Genomic DNA, 12,804 nt, shown 5'->3' with positions numbered 1-12,804 from the left:
ACATTATGATAAAATGATGACAAAATAATAACAATTCCACATTCGCAGCAAATTGAGAAGAAATTAGATACGAAGAAGAAAAACATTTCTTATGACTTTTAATTTAATCCCGAAACCCTACTGAAATGTAATGAAGCATCAGGACATGCCTTTATATAACTGCATATATACCTGAATAGTTGAATGACTGTGTAAATGTATCTGAAAAATAAAACCTTCATCTTTCTCTTTTGACAACTAAGACAAAAATTCAAAATAATTGGCTATACCATTAAAAATTACACTATGCAGCTAAAGGTTGGTTACAAGAGTCTTTATTTTGCAAACTATACATAAACAGTAAAAAAGAAAATGCATTATACTTTTTAATATTACATAAGATAAACATTAAATTTAGTATTTAATATGTAGAAATCAAATGCAAATAATAAACTGATTTTCCTTTCAATTAACTGCAGATGAAAATTAGGGAAACCAGTGATCAACTGTTGAAATTATACAACCTGCAGTATGTTACACAGGTTGTTTCAATTTTATTGTGGGTGGAAAGCCATAGGTCTGATATGCATGGAGGTGATGGAGTTCTGAAATGTCTACACGATTAATTAACATGCTAACATAAATACAGTGATTAAAGTAATTTTCTCTACAGTCAAATCTTAAATGCTACGCTACACAATAATCATAATCTAGTCCACATGGTAATTACATAACAATAGGAAAAAAAATAAAATAACCCATTTTCTTCATTCCAGCAGCAATACCTATACTGGTATTATTTTGTTAACTGGGTGTGCTTAGCTATTGCCTAACGTCCTATATCGGTATGCATGCTAAAACCTTTCTATTTCTATTTTGCAAGGCACCTTACAATACTTTCTCTAAAGTTCTGCACTAACAACAGAAAAAGACATGAATTAAAGAAAAAGATGAAAAACTATTTCCTGAAACAGGAAAATAAAATTATAGTTAGGGGTTACTTAAATTGTCTTGAGTCAAGTGCTGTCACTCTCAAGTACAATATAATATAAATCAAGTGTATTTGAAAAGTTTTCCCATTTAAAATATTTTATGCAACTCTGGTTAAGAAAGAGACAAACAAAAGAGGGTGAAATAATGCTGCTGCTTCAGTAAACAGTAAAGTCTATATAGAGTTCGATGTCAAAATAAAAATTTAAAAAAGGACAACAAAACTTCAGACTTGCAGAATCAATTCTTGCCTGTGTTTACAGCTTTTAAAAGACATTCCTTCATAAACTTAGCCATTTCCTGATCAAAAACATAACTACAAATGCAAACAGAAAGAAGGAACTTACATTATTTTCTCTTATAGTCACATTTTCTCCACACCTTTGGTTAATTAAAGGTTGGTGAGATGCTACTTGTGCATTGAAGTTTCTACTGCAGTAAATGATTGGTCCAGGTCATGTTCAATTTGAAAGACCACACGGCCTAAGTAACTGCTAAAGTTAATGAAACTTTAACATATATTAGAGCACAAAGTCCCAAACAATGGTAAATATTCCTTATGGAAGTTTTTAAAAGTTTGGTTGTCCTTATGATGTTCTGCACGTTTATTTTCTAGTAGCACATCACAATTATTTCTTCAGTCTAGACTTCCAATGTGTTTTCTTCTGCTCAAAGGCATAAAAAACCTCAAAAGCACATAATATAATGATTCTTATTTAAACAAAGTCTATGACTCCAGCTGTAATATTTGAAATAATCATACAAAATATACATATTTTTAAATCCTTTTGATCTTGCAGAGCAAAGGAATTTTCTATGAGATGTCACCTTGTGATTTTTAGAAAGGTACAATTTGTTGACCTCTAAAATCATCAAATGTATCCATCATGATCATCATCATCCACATCATCATCCCCTTCATCCTCATCATCATCATCAATTTCATCTTCATCATTCATCACATCGTCTTCATCATCTTCATCATCTGTCCATTCATGGAAATCACCACTGGCAAAATCACCTGAGGTCTCTAAATCAATAGCTAAAAAAGTATAATAGTTACCTGATACTACAGGAACTTGGGGATCTATGGATTCATGTCAATTAATTGTTTAAAATAAACAGTTAAGTATAAGGTAAAAAATAAATGAATAAAGGCTCAATATTTTTCTGCTGTCTATAAAAGGAAATATTTTTTCCCATAACATATTTAGAGTATGGAACTTACTGCCACAGGAGGTCATTCAGGCCACAAATGTATTAATGTTAAAAAAAGATAGGAAATGTATATAGGTATGAAGGGTATCTAGACTTTTAATCAATGATGATAAAATTTGGAAGGAGGACTAAATACAGTTTCAGGGCCTAAACAAATCTTTAGTAGAAATCAGAAAGTGTAATGTGAGAGGCAGATTATCCAATTTCTGCCTACTGCAGGGTTCTTCCACTTCACTTTGAAGTACCTGCTGTGGGCCAGTTTCAGAGAGAGGACAGTGGACAACATGGACTTGGTGTCTGAAGCAGTAGGACATGTTCTAGCTATGTTTTATTTACCTTTTCTATTAAGCTATGTATCTGTGCCAGTGTGTCTTTTTAGTTTTATGTAGCAAGAATTTCTTTTTCTATTTAATCCTCAAATAGTGCTATATTCATTTACATGATTATATGACAAGGTCCACTTAGTCGGTGCTTTGAGTGGATTTAGAGAAATCATCCGATTTGATGAAGAACCTATTTGTATCTGGAGTGGCTCCTGAGAAGCTTCTTGTAATCAATAAGTAGCAGAAAACATATCTATTGGAGCAGCACGAGACTTGTGGGAATTTCAGAGTCAGTTAGTCCCTTGTAGGGTCCCAAAATATTTTATTAAAAAACAGTGTTACTGGCACCCTTGAATTCTGGTGGCAGGTTTGGGATGCTTGGAGTAGTAAAGGTACAGGGATTAAGGGGGATTAGGAAGTGATATACATGGAGACTTCTTTTTAAGTACTTCAGAAATTTATACCAAGTTCCTGATAACTAGGCTTTAATTAAACAGTTGTCAAATTGAGTTCAACAGAATGCTGAATATACAACCTGATTTCATCTAGATGCTAGATATAGTGCCCTGACTACTAGGATTACTGGACTAAGTGGGTGGGTCTACCACCTATTCTCTGTACAAGTGATACTTGCACATTTTAGAAGTGAATTTGGATTTGGCACTAAAAAGTAAGGTCACTGATTTTAGAGGGAATAGGAAACTTATTCTAACAAACAGGAAGAATTTTACAACTTACCACATTCAGCAGCACCAGTTGTTCTGGATCCTGTTACCTCATTACCATATCTGTCAACACACCAGCACTGCCCTGTACTTCCATGACACTGACTTGGTTTGTAGTACCCATCTTCATCACATAATGGGATGTAATAGTTATCTGTACAAGGTAAACCAATGCTCTATATTATGCTAGATGCTAAATGCAAAAACTCCCCCCTCCCTGGTTTATTTACATTCTATTATTAAGCTCAGCTATGAAGGGTCTTACATGCAAACTCTTTGTTCATACTCTAGAGATGAAGGGAAGATACCAAATATAATGAGGCTATCTTTGACTGACCCTAAGGATGACCATTCCCACTCTCTATGTTCTTTAAAGTTCCTTACTGATTGTCTGAGGGCCTTTTTCCACGTTAAGTTTAGGTGACTTCTGGAGCTCTTAACCCCTGGACTGGCTGCACATGAACACCTTTTTCAGTAGCTTAAAGAATTGTTATTTGTCATATAGTTACACCCTTCCAGGGCAGAATTATTTCCAATCTGCCTAATTTTGTTCCTATTCTATCGTGTGGCCCCTTCCCACAGCTATTCCATTCAAATTGAAGTCCTCCAGTATCCTAGAATGCAGTGGCCCCTCCTGACTCAGGGTGAGCAGGGATGCCAAGGTGCAGCAGGGCCAGGCATGGCGCCTTACCCCCAGGGACGTCTGGCAGAGCAAACACCACAGACCCCAAGTACCCAGTGGCTGCAGTGCCTCCTGCTGCTTCCTGGACCAGCTCTGCTCCCAGTGTGGATGGTGCAGGTGGTAGGCATGACCTGAGCTCCAGAGAAGAAAGGATCAGGCCCCTTGGAGCTCAGAGTGAGTGAGTGCCCTGCGTCCCTGTGGTCTCAGTGCAACTGAAATAGTGGTGGGCCTGCTCTTTGCCTGGTGGGAGCAGTGAGTTACTTCTGTTCTTAGTCCTGCCTCTGCTCACCAAGCTGCTCATGGCAAGTCACAGCTGTACAGAAGAAGGACAGTCAGAACAGGTTTTTTACCTTACCATGTGACTGCTCCACTAAGCCGAACAACACTAAGCTGATTAACATTTGTTCAATTTACAGAGTAAGATTGAAGAAGGCCCTGAGATCTATTCCTTGCTGTACTTTAGTTGGGAAAGAGGACTCTCTGAAGGTCGCAATTAAGTACCTGATTGCTACATCCATGATTGATGTAAAGGGGAAAGGACAGCTCAGATGCCTAAATGTGATATTCAACAAGTGAAGTGCAATAAAAGTTTAAAAATCTCCTGAATAATTAGGACCAGATTTTGTGGAATAGCAGGTGTATCCATTCCTCTCAAATAGGAAAAGGCTCATCAGTCTTTATTTATTTATTTAGTCATTCATTTATTCATTCTGGTATTTTTCAGTTTATTCAGGGACCTATCCATTTTTTATTACCATATTTGAGAATGTGACAATAATGAAGCCCTAATGAATGGCCATTAGAGGAAAGAGCTGTTGACAGAAAGATGAAGAGGCTGGTGAGATCAAGGCATGCATCTCCATCTCATTTAGCTCCAAGTCTCACCTATACTGATGCATGAGTGCTTTTTATATTACATAGTCTAGACATCTATTTAAAACTAAAATGTATTGAAGCTAAGGTAAAAGCAAAAGTCCATATTGAATGTCAGTATTCATTTTATTAAACTCTATGATAGAGACATCTTTCAAAGTGAAGATTCATTAATGGAATTACGTTGGTTCTAAAGAAAGATTGTGGAAGGCATTTTAACATGCCAGAGGACCTGAGACTTCCAAGATTTTCTCAAAGATTTTCTTTTATTGATACAAAATATATAATTTATCATATTCTCCTGCAATTGTGTTGACTCCAAAGTGATTTGAGTAAAAGACAGGAAAAAAATATATTTGGCTTCATAAAACAAGCAAAAATACATGCATGGAAGCAGGAAAACAACCATATGTCAGGGACCATATCTGTAAAGGAAAAAGGGACACTTAGTTTTTGGAGCAGACACTCTCTTTAAAGAGTAAATGTGGAAGAAACTGTTCTCCAAAAAGTGTAGCTTTTTTCTTCTTTTTTTCCTATTAATTATCTGCCTACTAAAAAGCAAGTTTCTTTTCAAGCTGTGTCTTCCTCTTGCAGTCAAACTGTGTTCTAAATAATCCTAAATAATGTCAGTCACAACTTAGATTAAATCTTGTCCACACAGAAATAATGACAGTTTGGCTTCAGGGGACCAGAATTTCACTCCCTATTTAGGCATGTGCCGGAGCATAGTGGAAGCGTGGTTAAGGCAGTTGGGTGCCCATACATGTGCTCCAAAGCATTCTAATTAGAATGTGTTGGAGTAGACTCAATTTATTGAATATTCTAATTCGAGCACTCCAGCATCATCACAGTGTCATGTCTATACGCAGTGCAGGTTTAAAAAAGGCCACTGAGGTGCTTTCAATTAAGGCTCGGTGAATGAGCTTTAGCTGAAGCAGGGGTAGGGCAACTATTTTGGCTGGAGGGCCGCTTAATGAGTTTTGGTGAGCTGTTGAGGGCCACAAGGGTAGCCCCACCCCTTGGTCACCAGAAGCCCTGGCCCTAACTTTTGACCTTTGCCACTGGAAGTCCCTTCCCTTGCCCCAGAAGTACTCCTTCAGTGCCATCTTGGAACCAGAAAAAAAAATCATACACTAAAAATAAATCAAACATCTACTACTACATATTTTAATTTTATTTAAAAAAATAATGTTGTCCTGATTTACGTGTGTTTGAGTAGTGTATATAGAGGCGATTGCATAATAGCTCAAAATAAAGTCTTACTTTTGTATATTGTGTGGGAGAAGGGGAGGTGTATGTGGAGGGCTGTGAGGGTGTGTGTGTGGGGGGTACGGGTATGGTGGCAGGGTGCAGTGTGTCGTGGGTATGTGTATGGGGTGTGGCAGGGTGTGGAGGAGGCTGTTGGTAGGTATGGTGGGGTGCATATGTGTATGTGGGGGCGTGGGAGGGTGTGAGTGTGTGTGGGGAATGTATGTAGGGGTCCTTGGAGCTGCACATGGTGGCAGCGTGTGGAGCTTGACTGGCCCAGACACATAGCACACAATTCCCAGGCTGCTGGCCAAGTCCCTCGCCCTATGTGGCAGCAGCACGCAGACCAGCCCAGCCTGGCCCCATAACGCACAACTTCCACCCAAGTCCCTGGCCCTACATGGCTGCAGTGTGTTGGATTAGCTCAGCACAGCCCCCTAGCATGCAGCTCCTCACAATGGAGAGCACTTTTACGTGTGCGCCAGGGGTGTGGGGGGGCAGCACTTGAATTAGACAGGTTCTGAGTGTTGCTCTAATTAAAGTGCAGCAGTGTCTTCTGTATCAGTGTCCCTGAGCTTGAATATGGTGGCGGGGACGTTCCAACTAAAACTCGTTCCCCTGTAAGATGCAGGAAAGGAGGACTAGGAAACAGTTATGGGGTCACCAGGCAAAAGCCTCTACCAGGCAGAGGCTTCTTGTCTCCCCCATTCCCTATTTCAGGTTATTAGTGTTTCAGTGAACTAGAATGCACTAACTAATTATTTAGCTTCCAAAGTTAAGCTGCATAACACAATAATATAGTAATTAATAGAGATGCACCAATAGACGTTTTTAGGCCCAATACTGATGGCAGATTTTTAACAAGTCATATTGGCCAATACTGATCTGATTGCAAATATGCAGCCAGGCAGCTTGGAGAACAGGTCCAGCTGGTAAGTCTGTTGTGGAGGAAGGGGTGAGGAGGGAGGGAAGCGGCATTGGGGTGCAGATCGAGGCCCCAGCAGTGAAGGAGGGAGTGGGGCTGGGGCAGGGGCAGGCACTGCAGAGTTGGAGCAGGGCATGGGAAAGAGCCATGAACACCTCATCCAGGGAGTTCAGGGAGGGAGTGGCAGCTCCCACTGCTGCAGGCACCCCAGGAGGGCATGGGGATGTGTGCCCCAGATCTGCACATGGGGCGAGGGCAGGCTGCCGCTGAGGGCTGTTGGTGGGGCACCAAGCTTTTCTTGGTGGTGGGGCTGGGCTTGGGGTGGGCGACAGTAGCGCTGCAAGGGGAGTTATGGGGGGATGCTGCAACCACCCCAAAATTCACTGTAGCCCCCCTCCCAGTGCTGCTGCCGCCTGCCCTGAGTTCAGCCTGGCTCAACCCCCCCCCCTCCCCCCACTGGAAAGAGCCCAGGGCTGCCGCAGCTCCAGTCCCAGCCTCAGCGGCAGCCTGTCCCCACCCCATGCACAGATCTGGGGGGCACACCCCCCATGCCCTCCTGGGGTGTGCACAGCAGCTGCAGCCACCCCTTCCCCATACCCTTTGGAGGAAACACCGCTCCATCTCTTGTCCTGTCCCAGCCGTGCAGCACTTGCCCCTGCCCCACTCCCTCTCTCACCGCTGGGGCCTCGATCAGCCCCCTACATGCCCCTTCCCTCAGAACAGACTTACAAACCAGACACAGCTGCTTCCCATGCTGCTGGGCGGTGCTCCTGGCCACCTGCAGGCTGCGCACCTGCATGGGGCATTTATCTATGACACTATCAGCTACATCAGCCAAAAAAAGACATTGCCGATTTGTCAAATTTCCTTATATCGGTGCCAACCTGATATGGGACTGATGTATCGGTGCACTTCTAATAATTAATTTCATGGATTTGCAAACTAAACCCTATTTCCTGCAAACATACGCACATGCTCCATGAAGATAATCTGCTGCAGCTGTATAGAGCCCTAGTACTATCAAGAGGAGCTCCATACAGAATAAGTTCTAGAATCAGTTTGTAAGACACTATAAATTGTAACAAGGTAATTTGTAAATGTCAAAACAATTTGGTAATAATAAATGGATTAAGCAAATTGTAAATAAAAAAAAATATTTTCAAATATAACAAAATGTATGTAAAATTTAAAATCACCATTCTGATCAGTAACATTGTCTCAAGTTATTTTGGTTGCGTCTTTTGTTCTAGTTTTTAAAATGACATCTAGGGCTAAAATGATTTTTTTTATTAAATAGTTATGAAAACACAGCAGTTGTGATGTGTGCAGCAGTTCCATGTATATTATGGAATTTTTCCCCACAAAGATTTCAATTACTTGCAGAACATTACAGATAAACTATCAGCAGAAATGTTATCTTAGGACTACCTTTTTGCCTAATAACTATAAAAATGTACATTGTATTAGGGTAATAAAACAGATGTAATATCTTTTGGTAGGTAAGGTAATAAAACTAAGTTTAATAGCTTTCAAAAACGTCATAAATTTTCTTACTGGAATTTAGTGTGGTCTATCTTTGTTGGATTAATATTGATTTTATGTTGCTGTTTCACTAGGGTTATTTATGTAAGCAATAAAACCTTCAAAAAAATGATCTATGACTCACCAAGGAGCTTCTTTCCCCCTTGCTGCTTCTGAATGTTGCTGAGTTCTGTCTGGCAAGGTGGGTCTAAAAAGATATAAAAAATATTAAAGAGATTACGCTAGATCAAAAGAAGGAAACCTGATTGACTGTTTTCATGATTTGTTATATTTGAAGATCCTCCTAACATCTGGTCTTAAGAAATCTATTTATCCTTCATCAAACGTCATATTTGGGCATGGTGGTAAGGTGGTTAAGGTGTCACAGTCATCATAGTCATCTTTGGTGGACTACCTAGACAGTCTGTGGACCCCCAAAGGTCCATGGAACACAGGTTGAAAACCACTAGTCTTATAAACACTTATATTTGCCCCGTTTGCCCTTATTTTTGGGGGGCGGGGAAGTCATGTTTATATTTCCCATTTCATGTGCTCAAATACATCCTCGCTTCCTTTTTAATTTGAAAGTAGACTTACTTTTGTAAATCTACAGCCACTTGCACCTGAGAATGAGTGTTATAACATGTACCAGACTTTGGAATCTATTCGCCTTAGGAAATGAGTACGTGCATCTGCTTTGATTAAAAAGAGAGATAGGAGATTTCTAGACAATCATGAAACAGGACATGTTTGACAGATGGCCAAAATTGTCATGTGCCAAGTATTATATGAGAAAACCTCTTTATTTCAACTGCTTTTTCATGTGCTATAGCTGTTTCAAGGAAAAAACCTTCATTAGCTGTTTATAGTCTCCTCAATGTATTTTAAATTAACAGTATAATAATATAATATTAAAGCAACAGTACAATATAACATCTAATAACACACTGCAACTTCTGTGGAAACCAATAGGAAGACTGATTTCAGTGAGTTGAAGCTGGCTTTAAATGCTTAAACTGAAGGAACTACAATGTAAATACAGCTAACAGATGTGTATGGTAGGAAATGTTCTTGTAAGACTAAATCCCTACAAGATAAGAATGTTTGCATTATACAATTGTAGATAATTTTATTAGTTCTAATGGGAGCCATACACGTCATTAAAAGGCAAAATTTGATTGAGACACCAACAGCCCTTTAAATCATTTCACAGATGTACTGATGCTGAAAGCTGCATGAGTGTCAGCAAAGCAAAACGCTATTATTAACAGAACTAGTAGTGGCACTACGGTTTCTCTGTTAAAATTTGTGAGATTTTGTATTTAATATATTAATTCAAGACACTGCAGTTTCCTTTATCTACACCAACAAACTAATGATTGAAGTTTAAAAATAAATCTGAAAAATAAACTAGGATCGGGAACTCTGAGGTAAAAAGTATAGATACAAATTCAGTTCCCTAAATATCAGGCTCTTTTCTTTAAAAACTTCAAACTAACCACAAAAATATTCTCTAAAAAGCTGAATGTACTGAAGGTATTTAACTAAAACTGGATGTGAATGAACGTAAGCTGCTGTGCAGCGAGTCAGAAGGTAAAAGTGCAAAAAACGTTTTCTTTGTATGCTGTACACTAGAGTCTACATTACAGAATCAGTAATGAAAAGTGTGTCCCTTTTCAAAGAGGAGGCACTTTGTGGCATAAAGTCTTAGCTCAACAGAGGTTGCGGAATAAATGATTAATTGATGTCCATCCCTTTAGCCAATACCCTACTTAAAATCAGCAGAGGTGTCGTTTCACTTAGGATGGGGAAAAATAATACTCCAGTGCTGTTAGTACTTTAGGTTGTATACAGAAGTGTTCTGTCCATGTTTTACAGTGCTATAGATTTAGAGCACTTTTTACAGCACTATAAAGTTACATTACTTTTAAACATGACAGGAGTGCAGTGTTTGTGGGGGAGAGGGGAGGACGATCTCTGAGCCTCCCTGAACTTTTCAGGCTAGGAGGCAGGGGACACTCTGCAGCCTCCTAGGGCTTCTCCAATGGTCGGAAATTTGACCAGCGAAACAGAAGTTATTTACAGTGCTGTAGGTTGCTAAAGTGCTGTAAAATACAGTGCTTCAAATTTAATACCTCATTTACCAAGGGTTAATTTAAAGTGCTGTGCCCATTTTTAAAGTGCTGTAAAGCTGTGCACTTCTACTAAGTCATGGCAATAAAGCACTTTAAATGATAAGAAAGCAACTTCTGTACACACCCATAATGCACACCCCAGAATTCCCATAGAGTATGAACTAGATATCCTATAGTCAACAGACTACGAAAGAACTCAAGAATCTCAGTATAGGCACAGAAAACCCCAGGGTGCACCCCTGTTACACAGGAAACAATGCAGAAGTGAGGGTCTAGTGATGCAGGTAGGGCTTTGTTACAGAAGTCCTCTCACATGGGGAAGGTTATTCCATGGGCTCCTAATGTGGGTGCCAATTACCTATTGGGCAGTGAAGAAGTATTTTTTAGTAACAGTATAGAGTCATGTTTGGTACAAGGGCAAGAATTAATCTGTATTATTCATGAATTCTAATTTACCAGAATATATACAAACTGGAATCTATGATGACTGGTTACAGAGAAGAAGTGGTATCACCCTTACAGTTTGAATGTCATTAATAAAAACTTTTAAGAAGTTACAGACAAAAGACTTCATTAAAGAAAGAAGTGTAAACCCACTGTATTGGTACCAACTTCAGCTAGCCAGGAATTCATTCAGACTGTATAACAATTCTTTTTGGGATTAAAGTCCCTGAAAGTAGACTTATAAAGTACTGTTCACAGGAATCTTAATGCTAGAAAAAAATTTCAAGGGATGCATTTTTCGTAGATCAAATGCTGAAGTTCTCTGCTAGTAAACCTAACTAGAGTCATGGGGTGCGTCCACACATGCAAACACGTGTACTTGTAGCAGCTCAAATAGAAGTGGTGCAAATTTGAGCTGGGGCTTTTTGCCTTAGCACATGTGCCCAGGCATACACTTTGTTGTGGAGCAAATTGTGCCACTTGGAGCAAAATAACTCTGCCTGGTTCCACCTGGATCTGCAGCCAGGGGGAGCTAGAGCTCAGAGCCAGCTCCTGTGCTGGCCCCAGCAGTATAAAAACCTGCCCTGGCTCAGGGCTACTTGCCTTCAGCAGCTTCTGGGGTTCACCCCCCACCCTTTTGTTTTTGGTCACCCCATCCGCAGCCCCACCAAGTCCTGGGACCTCCTGGTAAACCTCCTCCTGGCCCTGGCCAAGTGGGCCCTGTACTTGAGGGTCTGGCCAGGAAGGTACCCAGAGACTGTGGGGCCGCTTTCCTCTCACCTGTACACATTTCTGGGCAGAGTACCAGTGGGCAGCATCCACTGGCTCCTTGGATGCCTTTTAGGACTGGTGGGTGTGGCTCTACACAGTGTCCCCCTCAGGTACACTCATTTTCATGTTTTGACCCTTACATCACTCCTGTCCTGTTTTTTGCCTTTGTTGTCCCAAGTATTTTGTTGTAGCAGTCACCCATTAGCACCCATACAATAGGGGATACTAGTCAGCCAGGTGGGCCTTAGGGCCCACGGTATTTGAATGTTATGAATAGACAGGAGCTTCTGGGACCCGGACAATTAGTATCTGGGGATGCTACCCCTTGTACCAAATGGACTGCTGAAGCAGCATCCAAAATTCACTTTTTAAAATACCCCAAAATCCACTTTCTTCCACAATTAGAGAGAAAGAGGGAGGGGCATTGATCAGATAGACAATGTTTTATTGCTATATTTACAATGTTAAAGCAATTTGGAAGCCTACCAGTGTCTCTAGCATCATAATAAAATAAATCCTAAATATCTATATTTTAATGTTTAGTTTTGGTTTTCTTATCACATGGTGGGTATGTGATGGGGGATGCGGAGTTAACAGGAGGGGGGTGGGGAGGAGGGTGAGGGGGTGTGGAGGGATGTTGGGGGGAAGCGGGTCAGTGTGTGGGTAGCTCTGTGGGAACTGTGGGTGTGGGGATTGCTTAGGAGGGGTGGGTCCCCTGCCTCCCCACAGGGCAAAGCCCCCCCATAGTACATGGACTGCCCTGCCTGCAGGGTCCCATCCCCTCAGGGGTTACAGCCCCCCCTAAACCCTCCATCTCCAGCTCCCTGCTTGTTCTTCTGCTTGTCTCCAGTCCCCTGCTCATTCCCCTGCTTGTCTCCAGCCTTGGGAGGCAGAAGATGAGCAGGGCAATGAGCAGGAGGCAGGAGACGAGCAGGGGAAGGAGCAGGAGGCAGGAGACAAGCAGGGGAAG

The 12,804-nt window shown here is 40.8% G+C and overlaps 1 protein-coding gene across 1 annotated transcript in view; it reads right to left on the bottom strand.

Annotated features, from left to right (window-relative positions):
- Nucleotides 1–298: 298 nt before the first annotated feature.
- The window catches only part of SPOCK3 (SPARC (osteonectin), cwcv and kazal like domains proteoglycan 3), a 513,922-nt gene continuing 501,416 nt past the window's right edge, over nt 299–12,804 (bottom strand). The window contains exons 9-11 of the mRNA XM_090036237.1: nt 8,630–8,692; nt 3,249–3,389; nt 299–2,011 (exon numbers count right to left, since the gene is read on the bottom strand). Of these exons, the coding sequence (XP_089892363.1) occupies nt 1,842–2,011; nt 3,249–3,389; nt 8,630–8,692 (374 nt within the window). The 3' untranslated portion in view covers nt 299–1,841. The remainder of the gene's footprint in view (nt 2,012–3,248; nt 3,390–8,629; nt 8,693–12,804) is intronic.

This window comes from Crocodylus siamensis, chromosome 2 (assembly GCF_052110815.1).
Source record: "Crocodylus siamensis isolate JL-2025a chromosome 2, ASM5211081v1, whole genome shotgun sequence".
Classification (NCBI taxonomy): Eukaryota; Metazoa; Chordata; order Crocodylia; family Crocodylidae; genus Crocodylus; species Crocodylus siamensis.
Note: the sequence above shows the minus strand (reverse complement) of the source record. Positions and strands in the feature narration are given on the sequence as shown.